At 38.9% G+C, this 26,505-nt stretch overlaps 1 protein-coding gene across 1 annotated transcript in view; it reads right to left on the bottom strand.

Moving 5' to 3' along the window:
* Positions 1–25,366, bottom strand: part of LOC134470291 (kynurenine/alpha-aminoadipate aminotransferase, mitochondrial-like) — a 31,111-nt gene extending 5,745 nt beyond the window's left edge. Inside the window, exons 1-11 of the mRNA XM_063234754.1 lie at positions 25,186–25,366; positions 23,166–23,275; positions 21,566–21,734; positions 19,826–19,958; positions 12,038–12,112; positions 10,732–10,941; positions 5,674–5,739; positions 4,428–4,510; positions 3,605–3,701; positions 2,052–2,113; positions 1,173–1,237 (exon numbers count right to left, since the gene is read on the bottom strand). Coding sequence (XP_063090824.1) covers positions 1,173–1,237; positions 2,052–2,113; positions 3,605–3,701; positions 4,428–4,510; positions 5,674–5,739; positions 10,732–10,941; positions 12,038–12,112; positions 19,826–19,958; positions 21,566–21,734; positions 23,166–23,232 — 1,027 coding nt within the window. The 5' untranslated portion in view covers positions 23,233–23,275; positions 25,186–25,366. The remainder of the gene's footprint in view (positions 1–1,172; positions 1,238–2,051; positions 2,114–3,604; positions 3,702–4,427; positions 4,511–5,673; positions 5,740–10,731; positions 10,942–12,037; positions 12,113–19,825; positions 19,959–21,565; positions 21,735–23,165; positions 23,276–25,185) is intronic.
* Between the last annotated feature and the right edge of the window lie 1,139 nt (positions 25,367–26,505).

Raw genomic sequence — 26,505 nt, 5'->3', positions numbered from 1 at the left:
ACTAGCACTTCCTAAATGTTCCTTCAGTGATAACATTTTTAACAATTTTATGAAACCTGAAAAACTGATTTGTAGGTTTATTTTGAGGAGTCAGTGTGTGGGTCAGAGAGAGGGAGACAGACTAAACAGCTACTGTGTGAACAATTAGAAATATAGTGTCTGTCTTACCAGAGAACAAGGAATATTGTTCCTTTTTCTCCTAAAATTATTAGAACCATACCTAAGCCAAGCTTGGCTGCTTAAGTTTTAAAAGATGATTTTTCAACTTCTCCTGGAGTATTGTGGTGTTTCAATTAATCTTATCATTTATACAATAGTTTAGAAGTTCAGTGTATTAGTTGTTACCAGACTGTAATTAATTATGGAAAGAAATACTTAAAACTTAAGAATTCCATATGCCTTTGTAAGTTTTGTGTTCTGTTTAGTATTAGAATAGAAAAATAAAAAAGGACTATATTCTTTGATATTAATTGCAATTTTTAAAGAAGTTCTCTAGTTACAACTTTTTCTTCATCATTACTATGAAAAATGATGGAACAGTACTCTTATCAAACATAAAAATTCAATTTTACCAACATTTATAGGAGATTAAATGGAACAGATAAGGAACTGACATTTTTGGTATATTACTGTTCATATAATGGGCATTTTAAATGATACTGTTAAAGCCACATAATTCTTCTGACTCTCTTCCACAATGACAGATAATTCTAACACATTCTGAAATCAAATAAGCAATAGCTAATATTAGACAGATAAACACCATCAGTGACCACAATAGAATCAGTTTGTAATGAGAAATCTGCTTCAGATTGAACTCCTGGCTTTCATACAGCTTAGCTAGAAACAGATCATACTATTTGTTTGTGGAAAAGCTTTGAAAGAAATAAAAATTTTGAAGTTGGATTCAATTTAGCTTTAAGTAAGGCATGGCTGCTTGGCTTTGAGATGACTTTGTTTTTCAAGAACCACAAATTTTGCAACAGACAGGTAAAGAAGTGTGCTGGTGTTTGTAGGATGTTACTTGTGAGATGATTTGTAGAGATACATTTTCTGGACAAGAACACCCCAGGATTGGTGTTTTTCACTAGGATTGTATAATCTCCAGTATCTATCAGCCACTCTTATAGGTGTTCTCGTATCTCTTGAGGACAGATGTACATTTCACTCACCACTTAACCACTTCTCTGCAGCTGCCAGCATGGCGTCCCTCTGATTCCTGTAGAAATTAATAATTCTGGAAGAGGAGAACGAAAAAGCTATGTTTAGCATGTTGCACAAATAAATGGGCTCTAAAATCCAAGGTATAAGAATTTGTTTTCTCTCTCAATTATAATGTTGAATGCTTGAGAAGAGGCAAGGGAGTATTTGCTGAGTGATCAGCTTTTACTGTTTTTACCAGTGCATTTGTTCTTTTTTTATGAATTAATGAAAAAATAAAAGTCAATAGAGCCAAAAAGTACATTTCTATTTAAAACATAGAACCTAGAAATCAAAGGATTAATATTTGTTTAGTTGTCTCAAATAATGATTGCCATTTGTAAGGAAGGACAATCCTTAGAGTCACAGACAATGCTGTTGGAATTTTGGATCTGTGATCTGGGAATGAGGGCACCTCCTTTCTCCTTATTTCTACATGGCTTAGGAGGCACCAAACTTACATAACCCAGCACTTGGTAATCTGCACCATTTATTGACTATTTGGGTATATTGTGTTCTTACTCATCAGTACATGAGTTAATTCTTGTGTCATGGGTTGCTCACAGTAAATGAACTATTAAACAGAGTGCTTGTGTGTATGCATTCTAACCTGGAGGGAATTTCAGGTTACTTTGGGGCTGCACTGACACTTCTTTTGGGGCATACCTTGGATTTTCTAGAGGACAAGAAAGCTACTAAAATGAACGGGCTTTTGACCTTTAATAAACTGTTCCTATCATTTAGCTTAAGATATTTAGGAAGGGAGAATACCAAATAAACACTGTATTACTGTGTGCTTGGTTCATGGGGCTCCTATTTTGTTCATAAACATTTTAATAAAAATTTGATACCTGTCTACATGAGCCAGGAAACCTTCTTCTCCCCATTGATGTAAAAGCTCTGATACCATAATCTAAATGAGAGAATAGGAAATCTGTCATGGTTCATTTCCTTGAAGTGTCTATGTTTGAGAAATCACCCCTGACTACCATTATGAAAAGATAAAATATGCTGAAACTAGCTTATATCTGTCAGGAATTTATAACAAGTGTTAATAAGTATCACAACAACAGTAGTAAACATAACAAATATTTCCATGATATACATGATTTACCAGGCACTATGGAAATATATTAGTAAGTTTTGGCTAATCTAATTTTTCCAATAACTTAGTTGTTAAGTAGGTTATTTCTGTTTTGCTGATAAGGAAATCAAGGCAAAAGTGTTAATTTTTTGATGTCCAACAGCTAGTTACAGAGCTCAGATCTGAGGTCAGGTTTTTCAGATCCATATCCAAGATATTTGCAAGAGTATATGTCTCTTTAAACATGAAAGACTATGAAGTATTCTCTCTTCCTCTTCTATCATTCTGGGCAGTGTGAGAACCAAACCCATCGCTTTGGCCTTGCTAAGCAGTTGCTATCCCACTGAGATATATTCTAAGCCTAAAATAGAAATGGTAAATATATAAAGTTCTATATTATATTTGAAGATTTTTCCACTTAACATAGAAGTTTTAAATGGTATAAATTGACACTGAACTGTTGTTGATGACAGATATTAAAAATATGCAAAAAATCCCTAATTTACTAAAAAATGGGAATAGCTACACTTTACAGAATGGACAACATTAAATGTCTTATGAGGTCAATCTTTTAAATTCATTATTAGTTCTTTTATAGACATTCTATTCTTAAGATCCAATTCCAAAGATTGTAATAATTTCCAAATCCAATAATTCCTCAAAGCAAGTGAGAAAATTTATACGTTCTTGGAGGTTAATTTTACTTTAATTCCCAGTTTCCTAAAAATAGGACCTACCTGGAAATACAAGTTATAGCACAGTTTCAGAAGAGGCATCTCTGAAAATGATTCCGATGACATCTTTTGGAGAAAAACGAGCTCAGTTCAGAGGATGTCTCTTCTACAATCGTGCTAGAACTTGTTTCCAAGGTAGGTCTTATTTTCAAGGAAACATGCTTATAACGTGTTGTAACTCCTGTCTGTAGGTGTGGCTGGCACATGTGCAGTTAAGGTCACAGTGAGTCACTAGACAGATTCAGATTTCCTGCTGTCCTTCCAGGGCCCAAGACAATAAAGTCTAAGTTAGTACTGCTTCACCAAATTCAGCTCAGTTCCATAGAGTAACACTCTGGTGTTCTCACAGGGGTGCAGATGAGTATAATACCTCGATACTCAAGGAGTTTGGGTCATACTGCAAAAGAATTAGTGCAACTCATTTGTCTTCCACAGTACATTCTATGAGATCTGGTCTGCATCGGAACTGGAGATCCAGCACTGGTGAGTTTTCTTTTTTGCTACCTTAAAGTAATCTCACCTGTCACCATCAACTTCCTATAGTGATTTGATTTTTTAAAAATATCATTTCATAGATAGGGCTTACCTGGGAGAAAGTGGAGACATGAATTGATGAAACTTGTGTGTGTAAAACAATTCTCTCTATTAATGGTTTTGGGCCAGTTACAAACCCTACTCTCAACCTACACAAAAAGAGAAAAAGGTCAAGTCCAATCCATGTCAACTTATCTCTTAACTGACTTCATTACTAGGTACACTTTGACCTGGGAAAAGTGGGTCTAGAAAAATAAACACTGTAATAAAACCCAGTACTTACTTTAGATACGAATGTAAGAGTACAGTTATAGAATGATGCAGATGGAAGTATTTCCAAATTTGTTCTTTCATAATGACACTAAAAGTCTGACCCGAGGGCTGGGGATTTAGCTCAGCGGCATAAGCACCTGCCTTGAAAGCAGGCAGTCGTGAGTTCGATCCCTGGTACCGATAAAAATGAAAAAAAAGCCAAAAAAAAAAAAAAAAAGTCTGACCCGTGCCAGTAGATTTTTAGTGACCAACTATCTTTGATTACTGAGATTAATAAAGAAAAAGTATCATTAGTGTTAATAATCAATAAGCTGTTTTAAGTTGAAATTCAAGCTTTTTTTATTTTAGCAGTGGGATTCAAACCATGCCTTTGCACTTATGTACATCTCCAACCCTTTATAAATGCTTCATTTTAAAACAGGGTCCCACTCAGTGGCTAAATTGCCCGGGTTGAGCTGCGATTTGTGATTCTCCCACCTCAGCCGGTCAGAGTGCTGGGATACAGGCATGCACCACCCTGCTCAGCTTCATGCTTCTTAAATGAGAACTGTTTGGAATAAAAGATACTGAGGCTAACCTCAGGTTACAGACATGGATCTTACCCAGAGGAGAGGAGTTTTGAAAAGGAATCAGCTCTGATGACACGCCCATCCACATCCATGGAGAGAAATGTTGGTGCCCAGGGCTTAAAATGAGAAGAAAATTATACTGGTTTGTGAATACTGCTAAGGGCTTATTTTGTAGACAGCAGAGAAGGCATGGATTTAGACCACAATAACCCAAGTATCACTTTCTCTGGTTACTCCTTTCCCTGGAGTAAAAACCTGATGTGCATGTTCTTTTACTAGCATCTGCCTGTGTTCATGAATTCCTTGTCAAGTACAAGGCCTCCCTTATTTGCTGAAGACACCACTACTGTGTATTTAGAAAAACCTTGTTGCCTTAGGAATTAAAGTTCGGGAATAACTGATTTAGATAAAGGACTCAAGCAAAGCTAGTTTGGACAGGATCAAAATGAAGAGAGCTAGAAACATTTAGTTGTTGAAAGAATGTGGCTGAAGATGTGCAGAATTTTGTTCAGTCAAACAATACAGAGAAATCAAGAATGTTTGTTTCTTTTTGGTGACTTAAATGGGTGACAGAATCCAATTACATGTTCTCTGGGAGCAAAAAAAGTGTTAGATTTTGATGAACTAGTCATTGGTAGTCTGCACTGCCTCTTCTTTCCAGTAATCATGACAGGTAGAACATGCACAAAGTAAGGGTGAACCTAAAAGTCCATGATCCTTAGATAAGATCGAGGCATGAAGGACACGGCTGGTGTGTGCATGGCATGCTGTGGGTAAAGCTTTCGTCTGTGTCCACAAATGAACAGCATTAACTGGTCACAGCTCTACTTCAGCCTGAGCACAGCTTCTCAATCCTTCTTAGACAGCATGGTCAGCCATCAAAACAATCTTGAAGTGGACACTCATGGTAAAACCTGCTTCAATATCCCACAGATGATGTTAAAGGAGCTGTGAGCTAGGATATTCAGTTCAAATCCATTATCCTGACTTATTCTGTTTGCCTAAACTCATGATTCAGGGATTAACTACTATTCTGAAATTAAATGATTTATAGCAAGAACCGTTCGTACCAAATATTAAAAGCACTAAATCCTTGAGAATACTGGAGGACTAAAAAATTAAAGTGGTACTAAGTTGATAATAGTTCACTTAATTTCAGGGTAATCATAGATTATGGGCTCACCAGTCTGGTTCACCAGTATGACTAATTTGAAATACAGTGTAGTAACTTACAATACCTCATCTCTTAATAGTGCAATAAATTCATATCATCACTCACCTTATTGAACTGGAGAAAGTAGTAAGGATCATCTTCTATTATGAGGAAATCATATTTGCTTGCAAGCTAAAAAGGCAAAATAATGTATTTGATAACTGTTATTTAAAATTGAAATCACTTGCCATCGTAATTCTTTGTACTCCTTTTTTCATCATTCAGACAAGGAGGAGGAAGATGAGGGGGACACTAAGGACTTCCATTCTCATGGACTTACATCCTATAGGAAAAAGATAGAATGTGCACGAGCCCTTGGATATGAACTGACAAACATTCTATGGGGCAGGATTTAACGTCTAGCCAGAGCATCACACAAGACCACATTCCTAGAAAGAATGTCAGGGTGTTTATTTAGGTGGAAGCACTCAGGAGCCCTTCCTGACAAGGTAATGCTGTACAGCACAGGATGAGAGGAATAAGTTGTGTAAGTATCATGGAAAAAGATTCTAGACTAAAGGATGAGTGAGAGTAAAGATTCTCAGGGTGGGCAAAACACTTGGCTTGTTTAAGGACCAGACAGGCAATGTGGCATGCAGTGAGTGGTCCACAGCACGGATGATGAGAGAGAAGTCCTCAGGACAGAAAGGACTGTACCTCACAGACTGTGAAGGTAGACAGAGAATCTGGACCTTCACAGCAAGGGGAAGTCAGGCAGAACTGTGAACAGAACTCTGATCCTGAATTTTTAATTTACCATGTGGTGAAAACCAGATCTGTTGCTCATGCAAATAATGAGGTGTTGGAGATCAAAAGTGGAACACAGCCAAGGTGAGTGACCAGGTCATCCATCTAGTAAGGGCAGGTGGTGACTTAGAAGAGGCGGCTATAAATGGTAGTGGAGAAAAAAGACTGGATTTGGATAATCCTGGTGGTGGAGTAGGGAAGGGAGAGCAGGGAAAGTGAGAAATGAAGAGTGACTGCTTCTGCAGTTTAAGGTCATTCATAGAGATGGAGTGCGCAGAGGGGTTTGCGTTCGGTTTTGGGGAGTCTGAGGAAACAAGGCATTCCGTTTGGCCAGTCTGAGTTTGAAGTGCTATTAGCCATTCACATGACATCAAGTATAAAGTTGGACTTAAGACTGGAGTGCAGGGAAGGGGCAGTGCTGGACAATGAGGGTTTTTTGTCTGCAGAATGGGAAATTTCCAGAGAACTGCATGAGGCTGTCTCACGGAGTCTGTAAATCAAGCAGAGAGATGAGGAAAGCACCCAAGGGAGTGTAAACAATATAGTACAGAAAGATTTTGAACTTAATTCAAAGTAAAAGGAACTGGCTGACAGCTAAATTTCTGCTTATGTTTTCACAGCACAGGATTGAATTTTATATAGCTTATCATGTATTTCTTTTTTTAAAATTTTATTTAAGGAGAAAGAGGAAAAAAAAGCAGAAAAGGGGTACAAGTTATACAGAATTTCAGAAAAAAAAATAAACAGTAGGCAATCACTAGTTAATGGATTACATATTGTCATCTTAGAAATATTTGTTCGTTACAAAATTAAAGCATATAAAGTGGACATTCAAACTGTAAGACTGCAAACAGTTCTGTTCAATGATCCAACAAAACTCAGTAATATCATTGTCTATCTTATACACTTAAATATACATGCAGTTATACCGTTTAGAGCACTTTCTTTTCTTCTTTTTGTACAATGACTATTACTCTTTTTGGGTTTTATTGCTCCCACAGTTCTTAATACTATTTTTGGAAGAGAGTAAAACCAAATGTGACTTAACAGAACAGAGTCGGTTAAATCAAAAGGGTGGACATGATAGATAATGTAAAAAATAATACAAGGTGATCAACAATGGTTACCATAATGCCTCCCGCTATCTCAAATAGAATTGCCTATATCATCAGTTATAATAAAATTGAACAAATAGTACAGAATGAAATAAAAAAGTAAATAATAAAATGGAGATTGAGATAAAAGAGGGCATAACAACAAAGCAGTGCAGATCAAAACATAACCATTTAAGCAAAATAGTGTTTCACCACAAGGTAATCCCGACATAAAAGTAGTTACCATATTGTCTCTTTCCTTGAAATCTTTGAGTATAACTTCATATACTATAGCATCAAAGATATCAAAACAATGTGAAACCATTCAAGAGGATGACAGTATTACAGGGTATTTAGAATCAACTAACAGATAATACACAATGGTTTCTGTATAATCTCCTTGTCTATAAAATTTTTTGTTTATATTATCCCACATAATAAAATCCAATAAGATACAACATGTTAAGACCTATGGAAACAGAAGAACAAAAGCTTGATGGGACTTCAAAACAAGATGATACCAAATCAGCACTACCTATTATGACGTTGTTTTCTCCAAAATAGCTGTTCCTATCATCCAATCTTCTCTGCCTCATTTCTGTTGAGCTCTTTTCCTGTCATTAATTGTCAGTTTGTCTTCTTCATTTTGTTTTCTGCTCCATTAATTGTGGCTTCTCTGCCACTATTTCTGGATTCTTTGTATTTTTCTTTTTTTTAGAATATCCTGCAATACTCTCTGTAGAGTTGAATTGGTGGTTGCAAATTCCCCCAGTTCCTCTTTATCCTGGAAGCACCTTGTTTTTCCATCAATTTCCAGGAATAGTTGTGCAGGATATATCAATCTTGGCTGGAGGTTACTATCTTTCAAAGCTTGAATTATTTTCCCCCACGCTCTTTGTGATTTGATGGTTTGTGCTGAAAAGTCTGCTGTAATTCTGATGGGTGTTCCCTTGTAAGTGATCTGTTTCTTGTCTCTGACAGCTTTTAATATTCTGTTCTTATATTGGATTTCTGGTATTTTGATTATTATATGCCTGGGTGTAGCTCTGTTTGGGTTGTAGGTGGCTGGGGTCCTGTATGCTTCACACATCTGAGTATCTTTACCTTTTGCTAAATAAGGAAAATTCTCCTGGATTATTTCTGTGAATAGCTTTTGTAGTTCATTTGTTTGTGTCCCTACCTCTTCTTTCATGTTCTTAATTCTTAAGTTATAGATCCTCTTAAAGGTACATCATACTGAAAAAAAAAGTTATAGATCCTCTTTTCATCTTCTAGCCTTTGTATTGTTGCTGTTTGTTTCTTTGTTACTTTAAAGAAGTTTTTCATTTCATGCTCCCATATTACAAATCTGCCCTCCAGTTCAGATAATCTATCCTTAGTTTCTTTCAAGCTGTTATGCCAATTTTCGATAGAGTTTTTAGTTTCCTGGTAATCTCTTTGAACCTGCTTCATGTATTCTATGTTTTCTCTATTTTCTCCATCAAACAATTCTCCCCTCTTTTTCTGTTCTTCCATTCTACCATCTGCTTTTTCTTGGGTGGTGCTTAGTATTTCTCTAACTATTCTGCTTATGTCTTGCTTCAGGTCATTAATAATTTCATTCCTGAACTCGTCTATGAGGCTTTGGAGATAGCACTTTATGTCTATTGGTGCCGTGTCTGCTATTGCCTGTTTCTCAGGATTTCTCAGGATTGGGGGCTGAGCAGCCTTTCTTGTTGCTCCCTTTTCCCATATTCTTTGTTCCTTATATATGCAAGCATATATAGGGGGCCCAGCTTCCTTCCCTGTCGGCTACAGTATGATTGAATTGCGCCAGCCAAGTGTTCCTGCCCACCGCAGCATACCAGGGAGTTACAGACCGGGCAGCCTATGCAGGGCCCATCCCTCCAGGTCAACCTACCTAAGGCTTCACCACTAGGGTGCACCTCCAGACACTGGGACCTGGACCGTGCTAGCCTACTGGGTCTCAGCCAGCAGCGTCACGTAGGCTAGGCACTGCTCACCAATCCTGCTTGAGAGGAGGATATGTGACTGAAGTCACTATAGCGCCCTGTTCCCGCAAGTCTGCCCGGTCACAGAATGCCCTTTGTTGGAGCCTCTTAGACCGTGGAAGAGTCCCAGTTTCCCTCACTCACCGCAGGTCGATGCACGGCTCCCCGCCTGTCTGGCTCTCAACTCTGTTCACCGATTCCCGTTCTCACAGCTTTCACGTGTCTCTCTCCCTGTGGAGCCGATTCAGACATAGCAGTGGCGGCAGGAAACCCAAATCGCGGCTTCCAATGGCGCGGGCTCCAGTTTCCACGCTGAGGCTTTATCTGTTCCTTAAATACTTTTGTGCCAGGAATTTCAGTGATTGGTTCTTCTGAGTAAGTAAGATTCTGCTCCATAAAAAATTCCCGTATTCCAAGTTCACTGATTTCAACACCAACTACACTGTGTCCTAACCATTTCATCTCCACTGCTTTTCCACAAAGAGGAAAAAACACTCTCAGTCCACTCTCCCCTTTAAGAAAAGTATCCAAATACTTCTTTAATAGCCTCACTATCAGGGTGCTCTTTAGTATCAAGTGAAGTTCTTGTATCATCCATAGTTCTGCAGGTTCCACTGTTTTGCAGGCAGGTAACTCCAATATCTCATCAGGCGCCCGCAGTTAGTTTGCGGTCACCTCACTGCTGCTCCTTTATCATGTATTTCTTATTTTAAAAATGTATCTGTAGTAAAAGTGTAGGGAGCATAGTTCCGGTATAGAAAAAAAGACTTTGTAAAAGGCATATTTCTCTTTATGAAGATTTTTGTATAGCTCAGTGTACAACTGATACTTTGAGAAAAGATTTAAAATGAAAAGCCAGACTTTCTACATACCTAATTAGTGATTTCTGAGATGAAGAACACAACTCTTTGAAAGAATTATTTGAAAGAATTTCAAGAATTCTTTGAAATGTGAAATGAAAAGAATAAGAAGCAGAAGAGACAAATGAAAAACACACATATAATCAAAATCAAACTTGAGTTGAAATATTAATAATTTCATAAAGTTTAACATCATAGCAAGAATGCTATTTCTTTTGTAGTAAAATACCACTTAAGGGAAAAGAAAATCTCAGAAACAAAATAGTATTACTACATAGAAATTTATTAGTGTCCTTAGCAGAGATGAGATTATTTTCTTAAAAATTATCTTTCTTGAAAGCAAGAAGGTAATAAGAAAGGGACTTGATCGGACTCATCTAAAATGACAAAAGGAGACGTAAAAACACCCCCAGGTAACACTCTTTGAAATACCTTGTATATCTCCTTCTTGCGGTCACCTGTCAGTGAGTTTCCAGCGGGGTTGTTGCCATTGGGGATAGTGTAGAGAAATTTGGGGGTGTTTTTGGTAGGGTCCTTGGAATCTTCTGGTTCCCATTTGGAAAGGATTTCTTTGAGGGCATCGGGAATCATCCCAAACTCATCACTGGGGACATTAATAATGTTGCAGCCCAGGGGGAGCAGCTGAGGAGCACCAAAAAGCAAAACAACAACAACAATAACAACAACAAAAAGTTCAGGAGTCACACAGTGATACAAAGCATAAGTGCAATTTAAGGAAATATTAACTAGCAATGTTACTATTTATATCATCAAAGTTATCTGCCTGTGAAACAGTGGAACCTGCCCTGAGCTCCAAGCTTCAGTAGTTGACATTGTCTTTTTTTCCCTGGGGTACATTCAATGGGTGTGATTATAGTTTTTTTTTTTTAATCAGGAATTGAACCCAAGGTCTTGGTACTGAGCTGCATCCCCACCTCCTTTTCCCTTTTTATCTTTCAGTTTTCCACAGGGTATCACTAAGGAGCCCAAATAGGATTTAAATTTGGTATCCTTATGACTCAGCCTCCCAGAGTGCTGGGTTTGCAAGTACCATAGCCATGCCTGGGTATGGATTATATTCTCTTGATCCATTTATGTCTGGTTTGGCCATAGGGACATTTATTCTTTCAAAAAGCTTTAAAAATCCAGCAGGAGTTTTCTAAGTTTGTTTCTCCTTTGCTTTGAGATTGGCCATGTTCTGTACAGAGGCTGCTTCTGTCACCTTGGGGCTTAGAATGTAGATGCCCAGAACTGAGCAGCAGTGTTTTTGTGAGATAAAGTGATACTGGTGTAAGCCACTGAGATATGACAGTCCTGCATCACACAGTGTCCGGCAGCCTCTTTTAACTGAGCTATTCCCATAGTTAGAACTGGAGGTAACTTTGGGGACCTGAAGCCATGGGCAATGCTTCACCTTCTGAACAGGCAGGTGGGTGAGGCTGATGGTTAGCAAGTTTTTCTAAGTTGTAATTACTTCTCCGTCCCACATTTCTACCAACCCAAGGACATGAAACAATGAATTTAATTTTTCTGTTACATGCTACAGTTAGATTTTAAAAGAGGAAAATGTATGAAGCAGAGGTTACATTTAACACATACTGCATATATCATTTTTAAAATGCTCTCCTTTCTAGATGAAAGCTGCTTTTTTATTATTCAGTGGCCAGATATCTCTAAAGTGTGGGTTTTTAAAAATTTATTATAAGAAGGTTGGTATTTCCCCATAATGTGTACTTACAGCGTGGAGTGTTCCTGGATAAACTGGTTCATTTAGGAGGACATTATCTCCAGGATTAATTATCATTTCAAATGCCTAGCAAAAGAAACATACTTTAGCTTGCATAGTATGGTTTCATTCTTAGAACCCCATTATTTAGTTTGAACTCACATGACCCTAGAGTATGTGCTGGCGAAGTTTTGGTAGAGAACCCAACTGTAACCATTTAAGGGTTATAGCATCTTTGCTTGCTATCACCCATCTCTGCTTCTAGAGTGAGACACTATCATAGCCAACATAAAAGTTAATGGAAGAAGCTGAGTTCCGATAAAACTTTGTGCACAAATCTAGGTGGGAATCTGAATGAGACTCTTTAAGTATCAACCTCTGTTCTCAGAAGAGGTATAAAAGAAGATGACTGTCTTGGATCCTAAAATTCACTTATTCATCTAGTTTAATTTTTGAAAATGTGTTAAATTTCATGCCACTGTGGGGTACTGGAGCTCAAAGATGGAGAAAATTAAATTATTCTTATTCCCATGGAGTTACAAATCCTCTGGGAAAGCTAGAAGAACTCAATAGTTGCCCAATGAGATATTTAAGTAAAAATAGTGGTGAGCACAATGTCACGTTCAGCCCACTGCAGCACCTGGGAATTCATATAAGGCTTTTTTTGTTTTTTGTTTTTGTTTTTTTTGGCTTTCTCCTTTTTATCGGTACCGGGGATCAAACTCACGACTGCCTGCTTGCAAGGCAGGCGCTAATGCCACTGAGCTAAATCCCCAGCCTCATATAAGGCTTTTGAATGGTGATGAGTTGGTGTTGTGGTGACAATAGGGACACTTTCAGAAACTAAAGGAATTCTGAGAATTGAGGAGTGTGAAGAGAAGGCCAGAGAAAAATCAGGGCAGAATGAGCAGAGACCAGACCATATAGGCATTCAAGTGAAGGGTGGTATTATGGTTTAAATAGAGAATGTCAGAAGGTGATGGATCACTGGGTACTGCACTGCACAGTAGAATCCTCCATTAGTGTGTTTTCTGGCTAAGTGTGCTGATAAGTAGGTGGAATCAGAATAGAAGAGGCGGGTCACTGGGAGCATGAGCTGGAAGGATATATCTTCCTGCCTGGCTCTTGCCTTTTCCATTTCCTGGCTGCCTTGACATAAACACCTTTCTTCTGCCAGACCCTTCTCCCATGCCATTTCTGCTTTACAGCCTGCTAACCATGGCCTCAAACTGTAGGAGCCAAAATCAGCTCCTCCTCTTTTATCCTGTGGCTGTCAGGTATCGAGTTCTATTGATGACAAAGTGACTCAGATTGAAGGCAAAAGAATTTTAAGAAAGGAAATAAGGAGGAGTCACACAATCATATACATTTTGGAAAAATTCTGCTTGTTGAAATATGTATGAGCAAAGGCAGGGAGAAAATATGTGAAAAATACTTGGAAAGTCTGTAGGTAGTTTTGGAAATTAATCCTGTAGTCCTGGATACAGATAAATATAGTTGAACAGGTTGTGGAATTGTAGAGAACTGATAGGTAGCTAGGAAATGAAATCATGCAGCTCCCTTCCAGAAAGGTAGTGGAACAGTAAACAGCAGTAAATCAGCCTGTCTGAGATTCAGAATCCAGCTACTGGATTATAACAATTTAGGGAAGAAGGAGTGAATTAGATCCCTGGGATCCAGGATGGAGCTAAAGGGAAAATCTGAGTCTGTAGAGCAAGTGAGGAGACAGAGTTCATCCAGAAAAAGGAGGAGACAAAGCCAAGTATGGTGGTGCACATCTGTAAATCCAGCATGTGGAAGGCTGAGGTAGGAGAATAGCAAGTTTGAGGTCAGCCTGGAGGGAGTCCAGGCCTAAAGTACATAGTGAGACTCTGTCCAAAAATAAAAAAGAGTGAAAGAAAGGAAAGAAAAAAGGAAAGGAAAGGAAAGGAATGGAAGGGAAGGGAAGGAAAGGAGTGGACTTCTGGCTCTTGGTGTGAGAGAGGAGTCTCAAATCCCAGAGACAATGAGGGCAAGAGACTCCAGAGGGGTTCACAGAGAGAGGAACCAGTGGAATTGAGCAGTGGATGCTGTGAACTACAATAGCTTATGAATTTTCTCAGTCCAGGCATCCTCTGGAGAGGGAGCTTGGTCAAATGTCATTTTAGAAGGGAACCAAATGAACCCAGGACTCAGAGCACCTGTGAGTTGGCTGTTTCTCAGGACTCCCAAGGACTGAGTGAGGCTCAACCACAGGAGACATCCAGGGTCAAGGAGCTAAGTCAAGCAGGCAAGAGACACCCAAAGTGTTGTACGCTGAACAGCTCTGGCCTCAACTCCTCAACCAAAAGCTGGGATTAATGTGAACTTCTGTGGAGCTGAAAGGACCAGGATTGGAACCCTTCCTTTTTCCTATTGCAGGCTTCCTGGGATCATCCAACACAGATCTGGGGTCTCTTTGCCTCTACTGGTGACAGAGGAGACATGTCCTGAACTAGTCCCTATCATAAAAAACTCCAGAACATAACCATAGGGTGAAATCACAGAGAAATCTTTTACTTTCCTTTATTCTCTCTTTTATTTTGTTTTTTTCCACCTCTTTTCTTATTTTCTTTTCATGATTATAAAAATTGTTTTTAGGGTTTTTTTCTGTGTCTTGAGTTGTTGTTTTTGTTTTTACCTTTCTTTCCAAAGCTTGAAAAATCACGTTCTCTGCTTTTATTTCTGTTTTTTTCTATTATCCCCCTTAAACTTTCTACCTTGCAAAAGTCTTCGTAAGAATTGAATGCAGCAAGTCATTAAGAATATTATACACAATTATCAAATAAGATTTGCAGGGATGCAGAGTTGGTTTGACAAGTACATATTGATAAATGTATATACCATGTTGACAGGACCAAGGACAAATTCACATGATCATCTCAACAGTTATGAAAAAAGCATTTGACAAAGTCCAACATTCATTAATCAAAAAATCCTATAAAAGTTGGAAATCTCAATCTGATAATAGCCATCTATGCTAACCAACATTCAACTTTATACTAAATGATCAAAAACTGGAAGGTTTCAGTCTAAAATCATGAAAAAGACAAAGATGCACACTGTCATCCTGTTCAGTATAGTTCTGGAAACATTAACTGGAGATAAAAGAAAGAAATAAGTGGAATAAGGATAGGAATGTAAAAAGTTAAATTATCACCATTTGTGGATACCATGATATGCTATATGGAAGACCCCAAAACTCCACCAAAAGTCTTCTATAAAATAATCAAATTCAGTAGCATGTCTGGGTACACAGTCAACACTCAAAAATCAATAGCATTTCTTTGCAAAAATAATAACACCTTTCAAAATACCATCAAGAAAAATGGAATACTTCAGGAATCAATCTAATGAAAGAAGTAAAAAATCCTTACACTGACAATGGTATACTTTGTAAAGGAGATCCAAGAGAATATCAGGAAATGGAAGGGTATATTTGTGCTTGGATAGGCAGAACTAATATAGTGAAAATGGCCATACTTCTAAAACTATTATACAGATTTAATGCAATTCCTATCAAAGTACCAATAATATACATCACATGATTAAGAAAACAATCCTAAAAATCATTTGGAACTGGAAGAGATCTTATAGTAGCACAAGAAAGGCAAGGCAGGGGACATCACAATCCCATCTTGAAATGATACTACAAAGCTACCATGATAAAAACAGTTTGGTAATGGCAAAAACAAACAAACAAACAAACAAACCCAAAAAACAAAAACCAAAAAAAGATCTGAGGATGAATGGGTGCAGCACAACTCCAAATACACTCAGTCACTTTATCTTTGACAAAGTAGACAAAAACCTTCCCTAGAAGAAAGACTCTTTAATAAATGGTGCTGCAAAAACTGGCTTAGACCCATCTGTCTTATCATGTACTAAGCTAAAATTGGAATGGGTCAAAGATCTAAATATCAAAAATGAAATACTTCATGTAGGAGACAAACTAGGTAAAAGTTTAAACACATAGCTATAGGCAAAGACTTTTTGAAAAATATCCCAGTTGCATAGGAAATATTACAAAGAATCAAAAACTTGGATCTCATATTTAAAAAATTGTAAAATGTAAAAGCAAAGTAAATGACCAACAAAGTGAAGAGACAACCAACATCCTGGGAAAAAACTTGAGGGGCTGGGGTGGGAACTAATATCTAAAATATATAAAGAACTCAAAAAACTCAGACATCCCCATTTTAGACCCAATCTAAAAATGAGTATCTGAAATGAACAGATTCTTCTCAAGTGAAGAATTATGAACAGCAAATAAACACCTGAAAAAAAATGTTCAAAATTACTAGTCATGTAAGAGATGCAATTTAAAACAACACTGAGATTCCACTTCCAGGAAGAATGGTTTCGTCAAGACATTAACCCGTGATAAATGGTGGGAGGATGGGGGAAGATGGAGCCCTTCTTCACTGTCGTTGGAAATGCAAATTGATATAACCATTAGGGAAATCAATATGGAGATTCCTCAAAAAACTAAAATGAAAGGTTCCATTTGACCCAGCTATTTTCCTTCTTGGAATCTTCCTGAAAGAATTAAAAGCATCATACCTCAGCAATATATTTACACTCATGTTTATAGTGGCACAGTTTGTCATAGCTAAATCTTGGGATCAGCCAGAACGTCCATCAACCAGTGAATGACTAGGGAAGATGTGTTTTTAAAAAAAAAAAAAAATATATATATATATATATATATATACAATGGAATACTACTAGTCATTAAGAAGGATAAATGAGATTATTTCTAGGTAAATGGTTGCACTTTGAGAGCATACACTTAAGTGAAATAAACTGGATAAACATGTAAATACCACATTGTTTTTCTGGTATGACATTGTAAATAAGGACCAAAATGTATAATAAATATTGCGAAATAGGAAAAAACGTTCAAATGGAAAGGAGAACTAAGTTGGGGGGCAGGGGAAGAGAAGGAAAGGAAGGAAGGGGAAAAATGAGAAGAGGAAAACTAGAAGCAAATCTTTTGTAAGTAAGGAGAGGAAGAGGGTGAAGGGAGGTAGGGGAATGAATGGGAAAAAAGAATGAAGATAAATTGTGTACAGGTACAAACTCCCTATGATGAATGTGATAATTATGTATTTTATAAGTACACCAATAAAATTAATTAAATGAAAACCAACAGGACATGATGATGGACTGCAGTGAGGTGAGGAAGTGCTGTCAAGAAGCACTCCTAAACATCTGGCTATCAAAGTAGGTAGATGGCGAAGGCGGTGCCATTTGCTGAAGCACAGAAAAAGTCACCCACATCAGAGTGATGTTTCATCATCCTGACTCCAAGTCCTTCTTTCTGTCATTTTAACAATCTATATTTCAAAGTTAAAAATAAGACAATTTTTAATTGAGATAGAAGTTTTGACTCTTGTTCTCTCACTTGGCCTGTGATATTCAATATATCTTTCTCTTGGGGAGTTTTTGACATTTTATGAAAAATAGCATGTTTCTCCAAAAAAGTTTCCAATTGACTCAGGTTTGCAAGACGTATTGCAACTAAAGAAATCATTTGGGTGGCATGAACACTGCCAACTGGTCAAATTCCTGATTATGTGCATTTCCATGTAGGGAACATACAAACATCAAATGCTCTAAATTAGAGCAGAGAGAGCAGTTTTTCATCAAAAAGATACAGTCAAACATACAAACCTAAAATGACATCTGTTTTGAAGAATAAAGTGGAGGAAATGATCAAACAGATTCCTGCTAAGGCCTTTATAATCAGCACATTTATGGTAATGTGTTATTGATTTATTTGACAATTGATGCTATGTAGCTTCTTTGATATGACTGGTGTAGTAACTGAGAAAGAAACAACTTTGTCTTTGACAAAATAAATGTCTTTGGCATTTTTCCCGTGCAGGGAAATATTCAAAGAATCTTGTCTTAAGAAAATAATTTTATTGAACAAGACTTTTAAAATATTAGTCCATGATATCACAAATACTTCAAGCAAACACATGAGGGTAGCTAATCCTTTTATTTTTCCTAATTAAATTTGAAAATCATGAAGAAAAATTGTTTTAAATTTATAAAAGTGTTTACAAGATATTTTTATTACAATTCATTATTCTATAGTAATTAAAGTTCAATAAAGTAAATTTGATACTTTTCATAAAATAGAAAAGAAGAAAAAGGCCCCTCTCCTGTGCCCAGACGACCTCAGCAGCTAAGGGGAGCCTGGGTCACTCCTCCCATTCCCCACAACTACCTTAGCAACTCACAGGGGCATCAGTGACCTTTCTAACTTCTGTGGTACTTGGGTGGGCAGGTGGAAGCTTTGGCCAGCCCTTCCTCCACCCAGAGAACCTCTCTCAGAGGTTGGCAAGAGTGTAGTGAGTCTCCCCAGTAGAGGATCTCAGTGGGTCAACAGGAGCCTCACCAAAGCCTCCCTGCACAGGGAAGACCTTGACAAGCCAGCAAGAGCACTGTTGAGTCCTTCTCCTATGTGGGGAACCCTGTGTGGACTGGTGAGAGTGCTGGTGAGGCCTCTCCTCGCCCAGAGAAACCATACTGAGCCTATGAGATCTCTAGTGACACAGTACAGTCCCGGCTGAGGTGCACACTATAGACAGGTGGGTCTGGTGGCTTGGGACAGCCTGATGTTGCAGTACCAATATGAGCTAAGGGTTGGTTCACATGAATATTCCTAGGTGAGTCAACCTAGAAGAACTGTAGGACTCACCCAACAGGTCCTGCAGGAGGAATTCAGGTGACCAGTTCCTCCCCTACACTGTAGGACCCAGCAACTGGGTGAATGTCAGCTCCACAGTAGGATCTAAGATACACACACACACAACCGACAATACACACTAGCTGGGATTGAAAAATATTAACCTAAGACGTGAAAATGACAAAATGAAGCAGCAAAGTGCAATCTCAAATGCTCAGCCCATCTGGAACAAGCACAGGAGACATCAAAATAAAGGTTATTGGAAGTCACACAACTGGAATTTCTGAAAAGATAGCAAATGAAATAAAGAAACAAATCCATGGGCCTATAGAGGAAATCAAATTAGAAATAATCTCTCAGGTAAAGAAAGAAATGACTACCATATTTTCAACTTAGGGAGAGCTTATCAGAAAATAGTGCCATCGTAAGTTGAATAACACTTGTATATGCTATAGATTTAAAAAAATATAGTCGAGCACATGATAAAATATAAGAAGTGGTAAGCAGAGATTCTATCCATTGGCATATGAAGGAATCATGCTTTCATCTCAGGAGTACGAGGGTATGCTCTTTAAAGAATCTAAAAATTATATTGAAATCATAGCTATATGTAGAAATAAAATGTTGACCTGAATCTTTGTGGAAAATGAAATTAAGCAGTGTTACCAAACTTGTAGAACCTTGAGGCTCTCATATCTCATATCAGATATCCTAATTTAGTGATTCACAGCACCAGGCTATTAAACAAAGGCTGAGTATTTAAGAAAAATCAATCTGCTAAATGTAGTAAAGAGCACATACTTTTTTTTTTAAAGTCTATATTTTCAAATGGAAATATCAATAGATTAAAGTATTTCTACTCATTGTGTATGTGAAATTAAAACTCCCATGTGTATTTTGCTCCTAGTATACCCCCTCCAAACCTGTAATTTGTCTTTGGTTTTCCTGTTTATAATTTTATATGAAGACAAGAAAGACTATCACTAATTTTCAAAGTACAAATCTCCTGTGGTTAAGTGAGACGATTTCATTTAGAAACATATTTCTTTCCACATCTTGGCTACCTTTTCCTTCAGTCTTACCTTACAAAGGCCATCTTGGCAGCCTGATGTGACACAAAGATCCATTTGTCCTTGATTAGGTGCATAATGGATAGTGGGAGGATTATGCAATTTTATTTGGAACTGTTTTAGCCAGGACACAAGCTCTGGAATTCTAAAACCACAGATGTATTTTTAAATTGATAGTAATAATACTCATCTTAACAGTAGACAGGAAATAAATGATAGCTTTGTATCAAACACATTATATATTCAATTTAAAATTCTCAAATGCTTTTTGGCAATATCAATATTCCCATTTGAAAGTTAAGTCAGCAGACGTAGAGGTTAGGAAATTCACATAAATTCAATTATCTGGAAATTAACACAAAATCATTCAGTAATCAGTGAACTGAGACTTGAATCTACATCCTTCTTGTTTCAAAACCTGAATTTCTAATTTCTGCCTTTTACACTGGATCATTCACTGTATAATACATTCCTTAGAGAGATTTCTATAGGATGTCTTAATAGGTTTTTTTGTATCATGGAAAGAAATCCATACTTATGGATTATTTATAATTGCTATATGTTGGGGACCACAAATTCACAGTGACTAGTTTTGTGTATTTCCCTATGGGATAAAAGGAAGAACTGGGATTATTAGTACCACCCATCTGAGATTTCCCATTGATTCTTATAAGAGTAAAACATCTATGCCTTGGAGTTGGGGATTTAGCTCAGTGGCATAAGCACCTGCCTTGCAAGCAGGCAGTCGTGAGTTTGATCCCTGGTACCGATAAAAAGGAAAAAGACCAAAGCAAATAAACAAACCAAAAATCTATGCCTTCTTAAATCATCTGAAGATTATACTCAAGGACAAGATAAACATAAAGTCGTCTGTGCCTTCTTAAGTCATCACAGGATTATACTATGATCAAGATACTTCAAACATAAGATTGTCTATGCCCATCAGAGTTGGAGTCTTTGGATGAATGGTAATCCTTTACTATCCCCACCTATCTCTATATAAACCAAATAAATAGTGGCTGTTTGGGGTATGGAGGAAGTTGGATCCAGGGACATTGACTTCCAACCATTGTTGGAATGTGATACATGTTTTTGTTTTTTATTTTTTCTCCTGACATTCTTGAGACTGACCACTGGACTCTTGGCTGAGTTCTTGATATTTACAATCAGGACTCTTGGCTGGGTTCCCAAAATCTATATGCTATATTTCAGTGTACTCTTCAATCACATAACAAAAGTTTTAATAAAATATAATTGGTAAATGTTATAGACTCTGTTATCATTTGAAAATCAGCTAAAGAAAGTTTTAAGGCATGTTTCAGCTTGCCTTTAAGAAAGACATTTGAATCTGTGCCATGTATTAGCATAGTCGCTTGCTTAAAAGAGGCCATAATTATAGTATTAGAAAATTACCCAGAGATTAAAATTACCCTCACTGTATCATTCATTTTTTCCTTTATTTTATTATTTCTTTATCTACTATTTTTTTCCAGTTTCCACATTCATCTCAAGTGATATGTCCAGCAGACATATAATTTTTAAGACATGTCTGGCTTTCCTAATCATTTAAGTTTGAAAGCAGTTACCAAGAGGTGTTAAATATTTCATATTTGTTTTACTCTTAATTAGTGTTTGAAAACTTTTCTGCAACTTGCCTGGCAGTCAAATACATTGTTAAAAAAGAGTTAAGTGACTTTATCAATGGGACATGAAAATGAACCAGCAGGGTTATACTATCTATTGGAAACTCACCCATCAGTTATATTATACTGAAGTGCTTTCTTCATGATCTCTCCTTCAATTTGGATGGTATTTCCATTTTCTAAAGTGATAACAGCACTCTTAAAAGGGAAGGTGTCTGGGTTTGGACATCCAGGAGCCAAGGAAATGAGAGATTTTGGTGCCCTGTGCAGGATATCAGCTATGATAAACAGAAACGAAATACATTTATTGAAGAGGAAGAAACATAGACAGTTCAGTATGTACTACGGTCAACCATAAAATTTGATAATTTCTAGTGACGGAATGTGCCACGGTGTGAATGTGTGCAGTCCCTCTTCATATGTTGGAACCTCACACTCCCTGTGCAGTAGGAGGAATCGAGAGTCTTTGAAGGGTGATTAGGTCACAGAGACTGTATCTGCTTGAATAGGATCACTGATTTTTAAAGAGATCGGAGGGAGTGCTCTTGCTCCTTTCTGCCAACAGAGGACCCCTGTTACCTCCTTTTGCTAAGGTACATAGGACATGGCAAAGTGGCAGGGAAATGAGCTGGACCTGTCAATTACAAGAGCTCAGGAGGCACAGGACCCATGCATGGACCTTCTCACAGGGCCCACCAGATGCGGAAGACGTAAAAGAGTAGACACTACCAGGAGTGCTTTCCTGGGTTCCCACCATAGCCTGTCCTGGGTTTCCCAGATGCAGTGCATACTTTTATTTTTTGCATTTACCTTCCTTTTTCTCTCATTTAGCCCAAGTTTGATCTTCAGAGCTAGTTTTTCTGATACCCTTCTCTTGTTTTTCAAATAAACATTGGCGCCATTTTTGGCTTGCCTGGTCCCATTTTCTTGTTTAAGGCAAGAAGAGCCAGGAGTACTTATGAAGCCATTTCTAAATTTCTAAACTCCCCAGTAACACTGCCATTATATGAGGACACAGTCATCCACATGAATGGCCCTCACCTCAACACCGAGCCAGGCCTCACCCAACCTCAAGGCCTACACCCTGATGCTGGATTTTCCACCATTCAGGATTGTAGCAAATCATTTCCTTTTGCTTGCCAGTTTATGGTGTTTTGGTTTAGCCGCCCACACGGTCCAAGACGGAATGCTAGTCTAAAACAAGCACAGAATAACTTTGTCTGCGCCTCCTCACTGGTGAGAGGACTGAAGCAGGAGGATGTTTCCGGTGAGGACAGAGGGGCCAGGAACAAGCAAAGGGCCACAGTAACAGAAAACCCTCCTGCAGTTACCCGGGCTTGCCTGTGGATTCCTGGCTCAGCCCTGCTCTCTCGTGCATCAGCCCACTTCACCCGCAGGCTTCTGCACACTGCGCCTGCCCGCTCTGTCCTGCCAGAAGGGCCTCTCTCCACAGCCTGCCTTCCAGGATGCGCCCCATGGGCAGGACAGGCAGGCTGCGCCTCTGGGCTGCTACCTCTCCACACTGTTGCAAATGCTTCTTTGCTGGTCTTCCCTTCTAGCTGCCTTTTCTGAGAGCAAAGGTTCTGCCTGCCCAGGCGCTGCTCACGGAGCCTGGTGCCCAGTGAACTCCCGGGGGCAGGAGTGGACGCAACCCAGGGTGACTTGGAAGGCTCCACCCGCGCAGGAGAGGCGCTGGCTCCGCATCTCACCCTTGTTTGGGATGGGAGAAGGTTTTCTGGCTGCGCTGGTCGCAGTAATGAACCGTGAGTAATTCATGTCTCTGAGAGTCCTGCACCAAGCTCTCTTCAATTGCTCAGGGCTAGGAAAACAAAAAACAAAAAACAAAAAACAAAAAACCCCTCAAAATACATAAGGCAGAAACCAGTCAACCTCGTCAAGCACAGCCTCACAAATCTCGCTCGCATCGCCAGCGGTGGGTGTCCCCGCACGGTGCCCAGGTGCGGGCTGCTTGCGGTCCCTGGGTCCAGAGCATCTCCGGCCGGCGGCGGCAGCAAAGTCCACCCGGGGAGGGAGAGGCGCTGCTGGCGGGCCAGCCTGTTTTTCTCGGGTACTGCTGGCTCGACTGCCGCGATCTCTGGCCTAAGGTCAAGGCTAGGAGTTGCAGTCCCCTGCCAGTGCTCAAATCCGATCAAAGCCCGCAGGACTACTGACTTCAAGGTGAGAATGCTTGCAACTCTGCTTTCTGCTGACCAAGACTCCAGCCTTGGAGCACGCCTAGGGCTGTGGCAAGGAATCCAGAATTTTTCTGTGATCCTAGCCCTCGAGTACCATCTGGTGGTCATTTAGGTCCACTGCAGCTGGCTCTGTGAGCGGGGCCCAGCCTGGAGCTGCACCTGGCCCACTGGGTCTCTGGCTGAGGACTGAGCATTTTGCCTTCTCAAATCATTGTTCTGCTAAATTCTCACTTTCCTTAGTAAATCGACCGACACTACCCCAGTGAGTCACCATGGCGCCCGCAAGAGTCCCCAAAACACGTTCTTTAAGATCTGAGCTCATCAGAAGAAAGGTGGAATGATAAATTTTCTTGAAACCACTCAGAGCAGCTCAGTTTTACGGTCTCCTCTCCCTGTGAGTGTCTATGTAAGCATTAGCTCGGAACTGCGTTGCAAAGGATGAAAACAAGAAAATGATGGCCGTGAGAGAGTTCATGAATCCCCTGGTTCTTTCCATACACAACAGAAATGTTTCTTAAGTTCACAGAGTTTGGAGGGGAAAGAAACCTCATAGCTCACTTGATAGATGAGGTCCATCACCCAGACAGTGAGGAGCCTCATTCAAGTGCATTTGTTCTGTAGCAGAAAATGCTCCCTTCCCCATAGCCAGTGTATTTCAGTTTCTTAGCTGCACAGGTGATAGCTCCTGTTCCAGTTCCGACTGCTCCTGTCTCTTAGAAATGGCTGGTCACTGTGATACAAGGCTGGTCACTAGGATGCTTATTGGATAAACCAATCCCCAATTGACAAGCCATTCTATTCGGTACTTTCTGCTTGATTATCTCATGTAAGCCCTTGGCCATCAGAGATCAGGTCCTGATATTTTAAAAATGATCTTGATCTTTGCCCACCAACATAAATAAATCTGCCTCCAAATCCTGGGCGCTTCGTGTTTCTGCTGGTGGTTGCAGTTCAGTTAGGATGGCTAATTGACTCCGGTGGAAATTAAAATTCAGTTAAATTCAAGGTATACTTTTATACACTTGATCTCCGGAGCAAATATTGTCAACTACACGTGAGTGTTTTGGGTGCTAGAGGATCCTGCAGGTATAAGTGGGAGGCTTTGGAGATTACTTGGCTTCAAAACTAACTAGAAGTCACCCTGTTGTACTCTGACAGCTTTGTACTAGATAAGCCCCTTCCAGAGCACAGCCTATCACCACAAGTGTCCTAAGTCTTCACAAAACTAAAAATAAAGATATTTAAGATCGTTCAGCCATAAGGTGCTGGCTGTCAATCTTTCAACATCTTAATGGATTTCCTATCTGGACTGCCCTGGAATTAGATAGGACAGATGGTTTGGGGTGCTGTTGCTAGTAGTAAATTGGGTGATGATTCAGGCCAACAGGGAGGAAGAGAAGGAACCCATCAGGTACTTACTGGGATTCTGGGACACTGAAGTTTGGGACTAGAAAGGGAAATGCATGACATAGCCAGAGGTAGATGACATTGTAGTGGGAAAGGGTTAGTGAGAGTTAAATGGGAAACAGCTCACCAGTCAATTTGAAGCTGCTAAATTGAAGATAAAATCGATTTCCAGAGAGGCTGACTTTGGATTTGTCAGAAGTAGCAGGAGCGTTCTCTTGAAGGAGTGAGATGCATGAATAAGCCTCACAGCTCAGTGCTGCCTCCTTTTAAAGACTGCCTGGGTAGGGACCGCTGTAGGACAGAATTAGAGGGGCAGGTCTTTTCTCCAAACATGCACTGAATCCTTACTCTGTTCTAGAAGCTGTAATGAATGAAAAGCTTAAGTGAGACAAGTGTCTGCTCTGGAAGAGCAAGGGGTCACCAGTTTCATACAATGCAGTGCAGTGTCACAGAGGTAGATGTAAGCCACTAAGGCCAGCAGAGGGAGGTATTAGTTATTTTTAATGAACGAAGTACTCAGTCATATTAGAAGCAAGTTTCTTTTCCTCTTATCTTTATCTTAGAATTTTGTTCATGATCACAGTCTAAAATGGAATAGGTTTTCCCACTCACAGTATAATCATCATATTCTGCTACTTTTTCCTAAAACTTAAAGACGACCCATGGGGAGAGTTATCCTTTATTTGACAAATTTATCACTGAGCCTTTCTCATAATCTGAGAGACTCAAGGTTTCAAACATAGTTTGTTAAGAGAAATTTTGCTCAATTTCTTAATTTGCATACTTCGTGGCTAGACTTTTGAGATAATTTTGGATGCTGAATCTAGATGGAAAGACATGTTTTTACTGGAAGAATGGAGGAAGTATATTGCATATTGTTATGTGTCAGACTCTTCCCATATTTAGCTGCGGACAGTCTGCTTAGGACAGCTGTGATAAAATACAGTGGTCTCCTGTATGATTGTCCTCATCTTACCACAGTTCTGGAAGCCACCAGTCCAAAATGAAGGTATTAGCAGCCTTGCTTTTTTCTGAAACTTGAAGAAAGCTATCTTTGGTGTATTCAGCAAGTGTTTTCCCTAGATACCTGCATCCCTGGTATCTCTTCCTTTACTTTTAAGGACAACGGTTATATCAGACTAAGCTCCTACACTTTCAACCTCAGTTAACCTGGATTACCTCTTTAAAGTTCTTACTTCCAAATACTGTCATGTTGAGGATTAGGGCTTAATAAAGTTTCTGACACCAAGTTGAAGTCCTGTTTGTCAGGCTAAGATAAAATTAGGGCCAGAAGGTTATGAAGGAAAATTCATACTTGTCAAAAATAAACACTGTCTCAGAGACTGTCTAAAATCCCGCCAGAAGTTTGTTTTACACAATGCTTATATACATAAAATTTTGTAACAATGTCTATATTTAACATGCTTAAGATCACACCTATTCAGGT

The sequence above is a fragment of the Cavia porcellus genome, unplaced genomic scaffold (genome assembly GCF_034190915.1).
Source record: "Cavia porcellus strain 051 isolate PalLab524CR breed Dunkin Hartley unplaced genomic scaffold, mCavPor4.1 scaffold_24, whole genome shotgun sequence".
Classification (NCBI taxonomy): Eukaryota; Metazoa; Chordata; class Mammalia; order Rodentia; family Caviidae; genus Cavia; species Cavia porcellus.
Note: the sequence above shows the minus strand (reverse complement) of the source record. Positions and strands in the feature narration are given on the sequence as shown.